The sequence below is a fragment of the Salvia splendens genome, chromosome 17, assembly GCF_004379255.2.
Source record: "Salvia splendens isolate huo1 chromosome 17, SspV2, whole genome shotgun sequence".
NCBI classification, from domain to species: Eukaryota; Viridiplantae; Streptophyta; class Magnoliopsida; order Lamiales; family Lamiaceae; genus Salvia; species Salvia splendens.
Window position 1 is genome coordinate 6,196,539 of NC_056048.1, and position 17,739 is coordinate 6,214,277.

Below are 17,739 nucleotides of genomic sequence, written 5' to 3' on the forward strand. Positions count from 1 at the left end.
GCCGTCAAATGGACCCGCCATTTCTCTCTCTCATACATCACTTCACTTCCATTATAATCTCCCTTCTCAATTCCCAATTACAGTTTCACTAATTACACTTATCCTTTCATTAGGATGCTCTCATGAAATGATACTGAATCTAATCATTTTTTAAGTAAGAGTACATAAATAGAATTTGAATTTTCAGACCATAATACCCTTCAAATACTAAGAAGCCCCTAACTTAATTTTTCTAAAAATTGAATTTTGGTATTAAGAAACAAAAATTCTGAACGCAATTTGTCACCTGTCAAAATTTCAGAGAAAGGAATGATGAATGTTAATGAGATTGTATGAAGAAAGAGAGAATATGTAGTAAAGGTACAAAGATGTTTTTTTATAGGATGGGTATATATTATGGTTTGAAAAAAGTCTCAAAATGTGCAAAAGCACTTGGAGAACTTCCATGATAGTGTATTTTTTTTTCTGCGAATGTGTGACCTGCAAAGTTCAGATCCTATTTACGTAGTTCGGTAAAAATTTTATTTTGAATAAGAATTAGTATTAGTGAAGGATATAGAACATATAATAGTCTCTGTCATATTAATTGATTTTATCACCTTGTTTTAAAATTATTGATGGGGCAATGAATTTTGTGAAAGTGTGAAACACAATTAATGAGGTATAAGAGGCTCTAAGAGCATCCGCAGCGGTGGCGGTTGGCGCCACCGCCGTCCGTGCCAGCGGCAAGGCGAAGGACCGCCACCGCTGCAACCGCGCCGCTGGCACGGCGCTGCTCGATGTATCGAGCACGTCCGTGCCAGCGGACGCACATGTGGCGGTCTCCCATTCGCCAACGGCATAGCCGTTGGTTTCAAACTTTTTTTATTTTTTATTTTAAAAATCGGATTTTTATTAAAAAAATCGATAAAAAATAAAAAAAAAAAATTTTCACTTCCCCAAAAAATTATATCCGTTTATAACCGTTTTTCCCCACTTTTTAATTTTTTTTTTATTTTTTTTACCCCAAAAATACACACTTTCATCTATAAATACCCCCAATTTCACTCCAAAAAATTCACACTTTCACTACACAATTCTCATCATCAATCTCTCATATCCATTTTCATCTTCCTCTCACACCCTACAACACCACTATGTCCGGTAACGACGACAACCCAAGCGGCTCTCACGGTTGGAACCCCGAATGGTTCGGTTCGCAACCGTTTCATAGTCCGGAAACGGAATATTCGGCCCCTCCTCTCACCCAAGATTCGGGCGTTCCGAGTGGCTACCGGCCATACCCAATCGACGATCAAGGTGCCTCCGATGGGCGCTACGGGTGGACACCGGAGCCTAGGCCTCGCGCCCCTTCCCAAATGCCGAATCCTCCATCTCGCGCTGGTGTCCGCACACCGTACTCACCGGCGGAGATGGAAAGATTGTTCAAGGCGTACTTGGAAATCTCCGAAGATGCGGTGGTTGGAACGAACCAATCCGGCGATCACTTTTGGTGGCGCGTCTCTAGCCGGTACAATGCACACCGGCCGCCGGGAACGATCGAGCGCAACGAGAGTATGGTGCGCAACTGCATCGGCCGAGCCAACGAAGAAATTGGCAAGTTCAACGGCTATTTCATCCAGGAGTCCCGGAATGCCGGGAGCGGCCGAAGCGAGGTCGACATCATCACCGCCTCGCTGAGCACCTACCAATCCATGAACGGTAAGTCGTTCAAATATCTTAACGTTTGGCAGGAGACGCGGACGCACCCGAAGTATAAGGGAGGCATAACATCCTCCTCTAGCGGCTCCTCCAAACGCTCACGGTCGGCATCCCTATCCGACGCCGGCGAAGAAGTGGCTAGCCAACTCGCCGAAGCTAACTTGGGTAGCCCCGATGCCCAACCAAGCGGTTCCCGACGCCGACCGCAAGGTAGGAAGAAGGCGGCGGCCGAACGACGTCGCGCCGCGACTCCATCTGCCCCTGCTCCCGAACCCGCACCCTATGTTCCACCTCCACCCCCGAACAACTCGTTGTGGGCCCTTTTGGCCCAACTCAATTTGGCCGATAGGTCAACTATGACCCCCACGCAACTTCAAACGCACGAGTCCATGATATTGGGTCTCCAAAAACAATTGGGGTTGGTGCCGCCGGATGCGTAGTCTTCCTCGGGTTATATTAGCCAATAATTATGTAATTTTTAATTTTTAGGAGTTTAATTATGTAATTTTTAATTTTTAGTATTTTAATTATGTAATTTTTAATTTTTAGGATTTTAATTATGTCTTTTTATTTTATTTGTAATTTGTTATTTTTATTGTGGTTTTTTTAATGAATTTTAGTATTATGAAAATGTTTTTGTGTAATTGAATTTTATATTAATTGTGCTCGTCCTTGCGGAAGAGCACAGTTGTGGGTGTTGTGCTCTTGCCAGAGAGCAGGCATGAATAGTACCGCCCGGGCCGACAACCGTGCCGCTGGCAAGAGCACGGTTGTGGATGCTCTAAATCTCGAAACCTGGGGAGTGAAGGAAGAGATGGTGTAGTAAATGAAATGGTGAAATGAAAGTTTAAGAGGTGGAGTTGTGACGGCAGAGACATGGGAAAGTGGTACCCAGTGTTTTAAAAACCGGACCGGACCGGCCTATTCAATCGGTCGGACCGCGAACAGATTTTTATGTTTAAAATGCGAGACTAGAGGGGATTGAACCCTACACCTCTAGGTAAGATATTAACATCTCTGCCACTCCAACACATGATCTTGAATGAAATATTGTGAACATTAATTATTATTATACATTAAATCTATAATTTTTTGTCCACGTAAATTAATAATTTGTGTTTAGTTTTATACTTTTAAATGATTGTTAGTTGAGATATGTTTAATTTAATTATCAGCCACTAAATTTTATTTTTATTAGTATAATATATATATATATATATATACATATATATATATATGAAAAAATAATTTTACCTAAGATTTAATATTATATATATTATTAATATAGTTTATTACTCCATATTTACTAAATATTACTCCAAACTTACTAATAATTCAAGTTTAATTTTATGTATTAACTAATAATACTATTATAGCATATATTTATCCAAATTAACTAAAAAATTCATGTTTAGTTTTATATATTGTCTATAATATTATTTCACCACATAAATGTTTTTGAGATAATATGAATTTTATCTATTTATATATGTAAAAAATATATTTTTTGGTTACACTAATTACAAATTTATGTATTTAATAATTATTTAAATATTACCATTCACTTATTTTAAATACTCTTAATATTTAATTTACTTAAATATTTAATATATGTTTTGTTATACGTTACTATTAATTATAATATATTACTCACTAAATTTAATATATTTTGTAAGAGTATATTTAATTTTATATTTGCAAGGTAAAACGGTTCGATCAATATTTGAACCGGTCGGACCGGTTGAACTGTGAACCAGTAGCCTCGCCGGTTTATCGGCCGGTCCGGTTTTTAAAACATTGGTGGTACCACACATTTGTTTTGTTAGCATGGAAATGGCCAAATATATAAATTCAATCTTTTTATTTGGTGCAGCATATAACATTAAATGAGATGTCACCCAATCACTGTTCCAATCCAATAATAAAGAAAATTAATTTATGATGTATCCACATCCATAGTGCCAGATAAATTATGCTATTGCCACACCCACACCCACACCCAAACTATTCATGTGGTTAGAAACTCCTAATGGTTGTTATACCAAAGTTTATGGTTTATTGGGATGATACTAACACAACAATTCTGTTCTTATAATCAATATATACCTCATATAATGGTAGTATATAACAGAGTAAAATTAATGAGAGATCTATCTAGAGTCTAGAGATGGAAGACTTCTTTAGTGGAGGATGTGGACTTGGTTTTAGAGACAAGTATGCATATTAATTTGGCTATTCACGGTAAGTCTAAACAAATTTGTTATTTGTATTCGGTATTCAATAATGAAAACAATTTATTAGATTAAGATGTAAACCACTATCTTAATTTAAGTTGGTTATATGGTCAAGTCAGTCATTGAGCTCAGGAACCTATCACGTTCTCCACTCTTGGATAATGTTTATTGATGCATGTCTGTGTTAATTGGTCAAAATATGACATTGACATCACACAATTTTGATATGCTAAAAATACAAAAACATCAACAAGTATGACATAAAGATAATTGTGTCAAATCATACTCAACTATGCATTTTTCATGTGGTAGTAGTATTTATTGTTTTTTAACTTTAGAAAATGGATCGGAGTGGTAGCCTACTTAAAAAATGAAGAGTATTTAGTGTCCCATTAGAAAATATTCTTGTAATAATAACATGGATAAGAGATCCAGTTTAATATGAAAGGATGGAAATAAAATGAAGCCTACTTTGCATTGCAATTGCAATTGCATTTATTGGAAAAAGGGTTTCCGTTAGAAAAATCAAAATTCACTGTCATCAAACATTTATCGCAATCCAAATCTAAAAAATGAATTTAATGAAAAGTTCGATTTTGATGGAGAAGTTTATCTTTTTGATAATTGGAAACTTGTTTTAACTCTCGTGTGCTTCTCAAAATAGTTCGAATTCATAGTTAGTGACATATTTATACATAATACTATATAAAATTGAATAAGAAATGAATAAAAAGTAAAAATGTGAGATCCATGCAATAGTAATTAAGTACTTCTCTAAATGCAATTACATTTTCTTCAAATCTGAGTAATAAAGATTGTTAACTCATACCGTCATAGGAGATAAAATATAGTAATCCACATACAGAGTACTATATTTTACTGTATCTAGGAGTACATACTATATTTATAACTAGAGATTGCAGATTGAAATGTAATTGAAATGGGGAATGCCTACATCAAAAGGGGGGATCAAATGGAGTATGCAATTTATTTATACAGGCTCATAGTCATAGGAAATTACTATAATTCACAATTTTACAGTATAAATTGAGTTTGAGATGATATAGAGGGTCTACACTCTGAATGAAATAAATATATGCATGGGTGAGAGATGTACTTAGACATATCCGAATTAAATAGAGTTAGTTCATCATTCATTATTTAAATTATTTTCATGGACTTAGACCCTGCAACCACCTTGTCCCCGGTCCACATCTTTAATGACATGAATGAATTTCAAATTTTCTTTCAATTTCATCTTTATCATCCTCTAATTTACTAATTTTGAGAGCCTTTCACGTGGATATATTTCACAAGTGAGGCCGACGCAATTTGGGCCCAGTTTGGATTTTTCGTAAGAAGCCCAATTTTGGTGTTGGGCCAGCTTCTATGCCTTCCATCAATTTTTGTTTCTTTTGTCATCACAGTCCAATGATATTTATAAACTAAAGGGGCGATTATACCTTACTACTTGCATTAACAAGATTAAAATTTGAGATGACCTCTATCTCTATTCAATATTTGTGATAGAAGAAGAAAATTGTTTTGAATTAAGAGAACGACAGCATACACTATCAAGATTCAAGACATGTCAAGAGAACAAAATGATCCATACATGCTTTATACTTTAAGGGTCAGTTTAGTAGGATAAGATAGATGACTTATCTATCTTGAAATTTTATGAATGAAAATGACCTAAAATATATGTTTTTATCATTGTATAAATTATATTTGCTTCACTTTTTACCTAGAGCGTAAACAAACACCGTGTAACACGCAAAATTGTGTTTCTACACAACTTTGCATATCATGAGCTCAAGCCTCTCCATGTTACACAATCATAAGCTAGAGCCAATCAATTTGAATCAAACATATCACAAGATCGACCGAACTGATAGAGAAAACATAGAAATCTTAGTTTTTTTAATTTGAAATTAATTAACACTATAGCTAAGTCATGTTCCTTTTTGGACTTGTTCGATTGCAGTTGATTAAGCTACTTTTTTTTGGCAAAGAAACAACATATCTTATTTCCATTACTCTATTTCATATCTTACTTTAATTTCTCTCCACTGAACTTATTTAACTCAATTTTCTTAAATTGCATGCCCGAAAGAAATGCATCTACTATAGAAAGGAGGAGTACAATCTACTAATCATGACTAACTAAAATAATTCAATCTTTAGACCTTAGGAGTCATTTACTTTTATGAAATGCCTTAATTGTATTGATCTAATGATGTGAATGTCCTTAAATACAGAAAGTGGAGTAACAAGATTTTAAACTTGAGAATCTACACTTCCTCCTCCGTCCGTCCTATTATATGCTACTCATTTTTTTTGGGATGTTAATTATTTTATTTTTAGGGAAATATAATAAATTACTATCCCTTATTTTATTATTTCTTCACCTCCCTACTTTATTTTTCTCCACTTATCTCTCTAAATATTAGAACATACGGTGTGGGTGTGAGTGTGAGGGAGGGAGTAGACGTCACCACGGTTCGGGAACCGGCGGTTCACGGTTCGGAACTGCCGGTTCCGATTCAAGAAATGCATGAACCTGAACCGGCCCGGCCAAGCTTGGACGGTTCTGGTTCCAGAACCGTGAACCGCCGGTTCACGTGAACCGGCGGAACCGCCGGTGCATATCCGGTTCCGGGCCGGTTCGGACGGTTCGGCGGTTCATGTTAATTTATTATTATTTTTTACATTGTAATTCAATTCAAGTAAAAAATGTAAATATACTTGCATAAATAAAATTAGAATAAAGCGATGTACAAATGCAATTTTATTGATACAAATTACAAATTCAAAATTACAAATTACAACTTTAAAATTACAAATTACAAGTTTACAACTTAAAATTTACAAATTACAACTTTAAAATTACAAATTACAACTTAAAAAATTAGAAATTACAACTTAAAAATTAGAAATTACAACTTAAAAATTATAAATTACAAAAGACTTAAAGTCTTGATTACAATTTACAAATTACATATTCGAAACAAATGGGAGAAAAAAGAAATAAAGGAAAAGGACTTGAGCTCAACTTAAATTTAAAATTTAAGTTGAGATGCTTACGTATCCTCAATGCTCAATCGCATTTTGGAATCAAAGTCCACGTAGTTCTCTTACATTGCTTACCTATTTGGATTGATCGGAGGAATTGGCGCCTACTCTTCTTCGTCGGGGAAGTAGTCTTGGTCGGGTTGTACTACTTGATTGTCCCAATCCGGTTCTTGGTCTCTAATTTCGGCGGAGCACCAATCATCAAGTAACATGGTGGCTTCCATGTTTTGCCCGGTGAGTCTACTTCTTCTGTCGTCCAAGACGTTGCCTCCAACACTAAAGGCGGACTCAACGGCGACAGTGGAAGCCGAAACCGAAAAGATCTCCTTGGCCATTGATGCAAGGATGGGAAAATCTTTCTCGTGTGATCCCCACCAATCTAGGACATCGATTTGTTGGGGAACGAGACCTCCTTCTTCCTCATTGAATGAAAAGTGTGAGTCAAAATATAAATCTAACTCACTTGTCGAATTTGTCGTCCTTCCTCCGCTGCTGAAGCCTTATAGATCCGCCAATTGGGATTGGGCGTCGGGGTCATCAACTTGGAAGAAGCAAAAGTTATGTGTTTGACGGGGGGGTCTAGGTCTCACTTGGTGGGTACGGTTGTACTTGGCTTCGTAATCGTGAAAGAGAGCCCGCAAGTCGAACTCAAAACTTCTTTGGAGGCTTGGGAGGTGGGGGAGGTTTATTTGGAATGTTTGGGCTAGGTTTATGTAGTTGTCGTCCTCGTCATTTTGCAAAGCTCGGAGTGGTTCAGGATCAATAGAAGCCAAATTGTTGTAATAAAATTCTAAAATTTTGAAAGTACCAACTAGTTTCCACTTTGGATCCAAAACTTTGGCAAGCAAAAAAACCATTGGAATCTCATTGAAATACTTGAGCCATTTTTCAACCATGTAATATAAAACACACATTAACTCAAGATTGTTTGTTGAATTTTTCATTGCAGTTTTAAAACCAAGTGATATGATCATGCAATGTTCTAAAACACGAACGGATGTGCAATAATACACACCCGAAAACTCAACAGTGGCATTTCGAAAACCTTTGAATAATTTAAATAAGCTCATGCTTTAATCCCAACAAGAAGATGTTATATATAAATTATCAACATGGTAAGTTCTATAAAAATCAACCAAATATTCTATATGCTCCAATGTAGAATGCAACATATCATATGTAGAGTTCCATCTAGTAGACACGTCTAAAGTAAAAGTTGTGTACCTTATTTTCTTCATGTGGCAATACTTCTTCCACGCCTTGCCAATTTGAGGCTTCCAGTGGATCAAGGATACAGCTGTAGTAATAGGTTGAATATGTCTTTGCCATAAAGACAAAGCATCTTGTACACATATGTTTAAAATATGACAAATACATCGATGGTGAAAATACTTACCACTTATCACCGGGGAGCAAGCCGCAATTAAATCGGATATACTTGCGGTGTTAGCGGTTGCGTTATCAAAATCAACTGAAAATATCTTGTTGCATAACTCATACTCATTCAAAACTTGAATAATTAAAGATGCAATTGCTTGTGCGGTGTGTGGGGAAGGAAATTGTCTAAAACCAATTAAACGTTTATTTAAAGACCAACTATTGTCTATAAAATGACATGAAATTCCCATGTAAGAATTTCGTTGGAAAGAATCCGTCCACACATCGGAGCAAATATTAACTTTGTGCCCCAAGGTGGATAGAAATTTTCCAACCTCTCTTTTTTTGTCAAAAAACTAACAGTTGTTAGATCTTTGAGTAGTTGAGGGGGGAATTCTTTTTGTAGCAACATTAAAAGCGGTTTGCATAGTAACTTCATATTTTTTGTCATTAAAAAATTGAACGGCAAATGTTTCATTGCCGCCCATCTTACCATAGCATCGGTAACATTTTTTGGATCATATTTAAATAGAGGCGTACCTGTTTGAGACGATGAGCCGGCGAGGAAGTTTATTTGGCTTTGGGACTTAGTATGCCCATATTCCACGGGGTGTTTTGTCTTCAAATGGCGATGGAGAGTACCATATCCCCCACCGGTGCCAAATGGATAGACTTTATCGCAATAGTTGCAGTATGCTTTGAACTCACTTGTCTCCATGGCAGTGGTCGGTAGTGGTCGGATCATTAGGATTTGAAATTACCACCGGGTCCTTCTTGTAATGTTTGGTGAAGATATCGGATTTCAACTTGGGAGGCATCTTCTTCTTTTGTCGTCCTGCGGAAGGAGGAGCATCGGCCTCCTCATCATTTTCGCCAACTTGGCCGGTGCTAGAAGGGGGGAATTGATGCGATCCATCATCGCCTTCGTCCGACGATAGATTCACATCGTACTCGAAACGCGAAGCCGAATGTGAATGCCCCCCTTGTTGGTCGTCGTCGTCGGTGAGGGCAAGTAACAAGGCCGCATTTCGATCTTCTTCCTCCTACGAAAATTATACAACTAAGTAAAAATACTAACACAAAAATAAAAAAAAATCAAAAAAATTCAGAAAACGGGCAAAAAAACGGCCATATTTTTGGGATTTAGAAAATAATTTTTTTATTTTTTATCATTATTTAAAATTAATAAACGAATTTTAAAAAAAATTATTCAAAGGCAACGGCTATGCCGTTGCCCAATCGTGTGCCGCCACGTCGACCGCTCGCTGGCGCAGCGGCGGCGAGCCTCGTCCTCGTCGCTGGCACGGACGGCGGCCTTCTTCCCCACCACCGTTGCAGATGCTCTCAGTGTCTTTTCAATGTTTCTACTCTCTGTATTTCTATAAGTACTAGTATGAAATTTGAATATATTATGAAGAAACTGATTTTCTTAGAACATGACTTAATTAACAAATGAAAATTTTGCCAAAAGAAGCTAGAAACATAATCATGTCATGTCTCTACACATAAATGGAACCTAATGACAGAGGTGACTGGAGGGGGAGCCGCGATGTTGCAGGAGGCGCCCCCTCCATTGTGAGCATAGGACCAGAGACGTGGGATGGGAGCCATGCAGGGCAATGGGCAGGAGAGTCCGCCCATTTCGCGAGGCTGGAAGGGGGGGTGGGGGTGCGATTTTTTTTAACCTCAAATTCTTTAAATTCACATCCGCGACACCTACTCCATTCAATATAATCTGTCTAAAAAATTTGAATTCAACATCAGATGAAAATGCTCTTTCTCAAACTAGTAAGTTTTTTATTTTTAAAGAAGTAATTTTGCCTACGAATAATGCAAATTTATCTAAGAGACAAGGGATAGGGCGCGATGTGTTATGCGGCTGTGGCGTAGAGTTATGGCGTGACAAGAAAGAATCAATAATTATGAATGCTCTGAGAGAATGTGACACAAGAGTTTAAATCCAATGCTTGAATATTTATGTTTTATTAGTATTTAGCTAATTATGAAAAACTAAATCATGATAATTCAAAAATGATGGGAATGATTATCTGTAATAAAAAAAGTAAGTGAGATGTAAGGGCATAGAAATTGAGATAGAAAGAAGATGGATCATGAAAAGCTGCGGTGACAACCTATTAAAATCAGGATTCAAGAACAAGACATCTCCACAACCAAACGTCATTCGTTTGCCCTTACCATCAAATTTCTTTTCATACATCTCTTTCTCACTCACAAGAAAATGAATAATGCTACGCGGCCACATTATGATCAACCATAAATTAATTAAATAACAAAAAAATTGATTTTTTTTCAAATTTTTAGTTTAATACTATTTGATTTTACTTTTATATCATCTTCATTATATATTGCTCAACATGTTAGTGTTGCTCTTTCGTAGTTTTTGCTCAACTTATTACTACTGTCATTTCTTGATTGTTGCTCAACGTATACAGTAATTCGTGATATTAATGTGTTTTACGTAATGGAATTCAAAGATAAGTATCAACTCACAAGTCCATTCACACACATATAAGTTTATATCGGTAATTCTAAATTTTATACATATAAATGGACTAAATTAACTCTTTATGGCCGGCCACGTTATGGCCATTTAGCATCACTCCAAGAAAATACCCATTATTCGAGACTCCAATTATTACTAATATATTTACTATTTACATTTGGGATGTAGTAGTCGACAGACCTGCTCAAATCAAAAGTGAAGAGAATGTTTCCAAAGCAAACAGCCAGAGTGGAGTTGATTCCCAAAAAATATTTGAATGGGGAATGGCAGAGGCAGATCCAATTGAAATTTCACGATCAACAAATCCATGTGACTATATTTATTATTTTAATATATAATTAAAACATCAAATTATTAATATAACCTTATTTTGATTGTATAAAATTTAGTGGTTTATCATCACTCTTTCACGATCCTCTAGAAAAAAAGAACCAAAGTGCACCATCGCATCCAATCAGAATCTCCATCCCAACGCATCCAATCCTATCCTTGGAATCATATGCTCCTCTATCTAGAGTTATCATCATATCCATCAGCCCCATAATTATCAAATCCTATCCTCGGAATCATATGCTCCTCTATCTAGAGTTATCATCATATCCATCAGCCCCATAATTATCAACTTCTATATAGATTAATCAGAACAAAACATTTCTTGTAGTATTATCAATGGATAGACGTGTAAAAAGTCCCTGGTTTGATAGTGAATAGAAAAAGATAAAAGGAATCAGGAATATAAAATGGTCCATTGCACACTCATTGGGCTGTAAAAATTGAAGCAGCACATTTTATTATATCATTCGATAACAATCCATTTTTATTGATGGGGAAACTAGTTCCATTCTTGATCTCTACTTAAGAAACCACTCAACATTTCAACACTACTATATTTGAATCGTAAGCAAATAACATCAGTATCGACCAATATATCATCATGTACATACATACATACATACAATGGAAGTCAGAAATCGCATACACAATACAGCGACGTCCAGTTAGGTGAGCTGTGACTAGCATCTCTTCCTCAACACTATCTATCATTCATCGATTTCAACATCATCATCTTCATTTTATTTCTAACCAAGTTGTGATAAAAACATGACCAAATTTCTGGATAGCCCAACAATATTAGGTGCCCATCTTACCAAGTAGATATACTGAAATATGAGGAAATATAGTTAAGTGATGGATAATATACAAAATGACCATTGAAATATTAACTCCTCCCTCCGTCTTCTCGCTTCACTTTTACCATAAATGGTAATAGAATCTCGTCTTCCACTAACTCATTCCACTCACATTTCATTTAAAAGTAATATATATATAAGTGAGACTCATGGCGGACAAAGGGAGTAGCAGAAGAAGGCATTGGTTTTTTAGACAACTTAGGTTCTTGGATCAAGCATCACCAATCATTTTTTAGACAACTTAGGTTCTTGGATCAAGCATCACCAATCAAGCCACCTCAGAAAATGGTGGTGGTTTAAAGAAAAGCAAATCCTATGGGGTATATGGTAGTTCTCTTTCCACCAAAACAAAACACTAATGTGACCAAGAAGCACAATCCGGTTTCGTATTCCTCCCAGAAGAGGGCAAAGAATTTTTAGAAATCAATTTCAAAATTGAACACTTAATTCTATTGTATCCTTAATGACCAATATTTGGAGTTACGCCAGGTTTTTAGAAGAAGATGAAAATTACAACCCAATGCAAATCAACATCTGGATTTGATCATGTAAAACCCAAGCAATGCAGTCTTTCTGCTGACAGTCAACCCAGTACATGACGCAATTAACTATCCAATTATGCATACTGAATTTCCTAAATGGGAACAGTGAGCAAAGTGGCTCAGTTATCCATCATGCCATGTTGAGTCTCTTAAGTTAACTATGCATTTGATGTGTTTCTAGTTAAATAGCATGTGACCCGATTAAGGCGGCCCTTCATGGTTCTTGTCATCTCAACTTAAGCCCTAACTACATAAGATGGGTTCATTTTTTTGCACTGCACCAATGATGACCTTACGCTCGCTCAAGAGACACTCATAGCAAAATGCATATTCAATCAACAATTGAATATTGTGCACAAAAAGAATTCAAGAAGTATATAAAAGGTTTTCAATTTTCACAAAGTAGCATTAGAACAAGTTGAAATCTTCACCCAGTAAACAGCAATAGATCGTAATATTTACTCGATCAATGAAAGTAGCTTCCAAGGATTTCATTATCAAGAAGTTCTACTCTATGTGGCATATATACAATTAGTATTGATGTAGAACTTCCAAGGAGAAGTTCGGAAATTTGCTAGATATGGTGCAGAAGTAAGGAGTTTCAAAATGAGAGGTTAATTATAATACTCCCAAAAAAACTGAAATCAACTGGAGAGTTATAAAAAACAGAGAATTTTAAGAATATAACGGTGCTAGGTAGTGAGAGAACGAACATAAAGGATATCAATCAAGTTTAGGGAAGTAAACGTTGCAAGTCCCTTCGAAGTGTAAAGCATTCTGGTTAAAGAAAATGAAAGCAAAAGTTCTTTTAAAAGCAGGACTTAAAACTTTAAAAATGGGACAGGATGAGTTCCCATGACAATTTTAAGTCCTTATGCATATTATGTGCTAAATTTTAACAGTCATGTTCTAGCAACCAGATTATCATACGCATTAAAACATATCAATTTCATTGCAAAATCACAGTCAAACACATTAAAAATATAGCTGCAACCATGCAACTGGATGAGAGTAATTCATATGCTACCAATTTGTCGTCCAAGAAAAAAAATGCAAAGGAGCCAATAACAAGAGGCAGAAAGCCTTTCTAATCCTCCACTACTGTAAAAAAAATATAAGCACCGCGTTTATAGAAGGATACTTTATTTGTTCATTGTTATGGAGTAAACCACAAAACACAAATTCACCAAGTAACACATTTAGCATAAGAGTAAACTACATATCCAAGTTGAATGTGTACAGAGATTTAAGACCTGCTAGATCCTGCAAGACCGTTATGTGTGAGCATTCCATATGATTGGCCTGCAACTCCATGTGCTTCTTACAAATTATCATCACTATCAGAGAAGTCCATAGTATCTCAACTCCTCAGTGCTGCGACCATTGAATACTCTTAATGTCAATGCCATCCTTATACATCTCATAAAGAGGGCTCAGTTCTCTCAATTTCTCCACCTGCCTCACAGTGAGCTCGACGGCCCTATCAATTTCCTCCTCAGTTGTGAACCTCCCGATCCCATACCTTATCGAGGTATGTGCCATATCTTCATCCACTCCCAACGCCCTTAACACATAGGATGGCTCCAAACTCGCACTCGTGCAGGCACTACCACTCGACACAGCTACCTCCTTCAGCCCCATCAACAAGCTCTCCCCTTCAACAAAGGCAAAAGACAAGTTCAGATTCCCCGGATAGCGGCTCTCCTCACTCCCATTAACCACAACACCCTCTAATTTGCCTCTAATTGCATTCAACATCCGCTCCTGCAGCGCCCTAATCCTCTTATCATCATATTCCATTTCCTTCATGGCCAGCTCGCAAGCAGCACCGAACCCAACAACCAAAGGCGTCGGGACTGTGCCACTCCTTATACCCCTCTCTTGTCCACCCCCATTCATCTGGGGCTCCACACGGATTCTAGGGCGCCTCCTCATATATAAAGCCCCAATCCCCTTTGGCCCGTAAATCTTATGCCCACTCAACGACATCAAACTTATATTCATCTTATCCACATCAATTGGAATCTTCCCCAAAGCCTGCGCCGCATCAGTATGCAAAGGCACATTGAATTCCTTGCATAATTTCCCAATTTCCTCCATAGGTTGAATCACACCAATCTCGTTATTCACCATCATCACCGAGACTAGCCCGGTGTCGGGGCGGATTTCAGCCCGGAGCTTCTCCAAGTCAACGAGCCCGTCGCTCTTGACCGGAAGATAAGTAATTTCAAAACCCTCCTGCTGCAAGTGGCGGCACGAATCCAACACGCACTTGTGCTCCGTCTGCGTGGTGATGACGTGGCGCTTCTTCTCCTTGTAGAAGTGCATAACCCCCTTGACCGAGATGTTGTTGGATTCGGTGGCGCCGGAGGTGAAAATGATCTCCTTCGGGGAAGCGTTGATCAGCGCCGCCACCTGCGCCCGCGCCGACTCGACGGCTTTCTCAGATTCCCAGCCGTAGAGGTGGGTGCGGGAGTGAGGGTTCCCGTAGCGGGAGAGCAGATAGGGGAGCATGGCGTCGAGAACCCGAGGATCGACCGGTGAAGTCGCCTGCATATCGAGGTAGAGGGGGCGGCCAGATATCTTCACTCCTTTCATCGTGACTCCGCTGGAATCCTCCTCCAGAGGCTCCACCGCGGCGGCAGCGGTTGAGAAAGGTTTGGGGAGGCGGCGGAAGATTGCCTGCTGGATCAAATTGCGGCGGACGGCGGTGGAGAGAAACTTGGAGAACATCGTGGCTGTTGCCCTAGCTTATCGGATGCAGTTTGATTTGGGGGAAACCTTCAGCTGCTCTGTGGTTAAACCTAAACTCTTAGAAATCACAGATTCTACTAATTCAGAATTATTTTATTTAGAAAAATACTACTGCATATAACGGACTAAAGTCACCGACACCAACTCGTGGGAATATCACCTGCGCTCAGAAAGTTGCCACGTTGTACTTTATTTGATCCTTTGCTAATGGGCCCGGATTTCTGTTTATCCAATCTACAATAATAATGGGCCTGACTTCATTGAAACATATTTTTGGACTGTCCATGTTGGGTTGAACTGGACTAGACTGGATAAATTAAGAATTCGTATCACAAACTGTATGTGATAAATAATGGTTCAATTAAGCAATTAACTACTATTTGACCAAACCTTATACTTCTAGTATTCATGGCAATTTACTCTATTTTAAATCTTTCCGTTCGCCAAAATAAAAAAAAAATAAATGAGGGTTACTAATTTACTATATATGCTCAGTGCACTAACTTTGCTTCAATTTCAAAATTTAAAACCAATTTAGCAATATATTGAAGGAGTATTTGTTTTGTGATCTATGCATGCAAATCGTACTAGTTATCGGTCAACCTGATAACGATCCAACTCAATAAGACTTAATACGAACTCAACCTGTTAAGGAAATTGTCAACCTGAACAAGAACCCAACCTACTACCTTGAAACCCGAACACGACTTGCACTCAACACGAGGTTCGTGATATAAATGGGTTAACACGATAACGGACGAACCTGAAACTACACGATCAAACCTAATATTACACGATTAAAGCTAATTTTTAAACCCGGTTTACATGATCTAACCTTACAGTATATTGGCGTGTGTTATATTGTCAACTCACCCCTAAATTTGCTAACTACAACTAAATAATAGACATTGGATCATGAAATCAATGTACAAAATCATTCATCCATTAGTATTAATACAATGCACATAAAATATCAATTAGAGGTATTAATGTCAATTGACCAAATGTTAGTTATAACCAACCTTCAAAAACTATCCAAAAATATTAAATAATTATAACTATCTCAATTTAAATTATTTTTTTACACAACTTATATCAAATTAAAGATAATTTTATAAGGATTCTAACGAGATCTCACTTGCATATGTTCCGATTTCAAAATTTTAAAAAAAATTCTTTAATTTCGTATTTTGCAAAAGCAGCTTAATGTCAATGTAGCTATTATAATATGTCAATATAATACATATACAGTGTCAATGTTAAATTGTGTTGGCATATTTAATGAATCATATTGATGTTTAATACACTATATTGATATTTTGATCTAAAACCCTAATTTTGATAGTTTTCTTATCTTTTTAAATTTAAATAATAATAAAACAAAATTACACATGGCGATTTGTAGACCACTAGATCTCTACAAATCTTATGGTTCTAAATTAGTTGTAGTTAGCAATTAAAGGCTGAGTTAGCAATTTATAACTCCTCACTACTATGAATTAAAATAAAGCATGATTTTATTAAATATAATTAAAATAATAATATTATTTTGTAATGAGTTATCTGTATCCACCCCGAACTCATTCCAAAATTATTGGGTTCTTAACGGATCAACCTGATAAATACACGAATCCAATAAGACTTGACTCAAACTTATTAATTTTGTGCAAGTTCATGTCCTACCAAAAAATTATCAGCCTTAAATCTATGAAGCAAGAAATACAAAGGATAAGAAACTCATCACCTGAGCTTATGTTATGTACATTTTAAGTTATTTTTAGCTATATAACAACAAAATAGATGTACTCCTATTATTTTAAAAAAAATTAACTAATCATATGAGTATGACAACGTTCTCGTGTAGATTTGACACCATACCATTTTTTCGTATATATTTGTCCCCATTTATTTCTTTCAACTCTTTACAAAAAAAGATGTACGTCAAAATATCTAAATTCTGAAAAGTCTAATTCGAATTAAAACAAAATTATTTAAATTTCCTTTCAAAATTTTCATATTTTTGGATGGATCGAATATGATTATTTGAAAAAAATCGGATGTTCAGATTGGATATTTTAAAATCCGAACTATATATATTTGTGTTTCTAATTAAAATATATTATTATTATAATTATAAACATAACAAGTCGAAAATATGTGTTCAATAATTGTAATAGTATTTGGTAGTACTCCGATTTTCAAATTGTTATTGAATTTCAAATTTATACATTACTGGTATCCGATTTCAAATTTTAATTGTACAATTTTGGTGAGTTTTATAGTTCAGATTTTGTATACTTAGACAATTTAAAGCGGATTGAATTGTAAAATTTCAAAATTTC

At 36.5% G+C, this 17,739-nt stretch overlaps 1 protein-coding gene across 1 annotated transcript; it reads right to left on the bottom strand.

The window, feature by feature from the left end:
- Positions 1-13,769: 13,769 nt before the first annotated feature.
- On the bottom strand, positions 13,770-15,485 carry LOC121774937 (cysteine desulfurase, mitochondrial-like). Its single transcript, XM_042171852.1, has one exon. The coding sequence runs from the start codon at positions 15,374-15,376 to the stop codon at positions 14,012-14,014; it is 1,365 nt and encodes a 454-aa protein (XP_042027786.1). The 5' UTR covers positions 15,377-15,485; the 3' UTR covers positions 13,770-14,011.
- Between the last annotated feature and the right edge of the window lie 2,254 nt (positions 15,486-17,739).

Coding starts and splice junctions, on each gene's coding strand:
- LOC121774937 (XM_042171852.1), bottom strand. CDS start 15,376: ATGTTCTCCAAGTTTCTCTCCACCGCCGTCCGCCGCAATTTGATCCAG.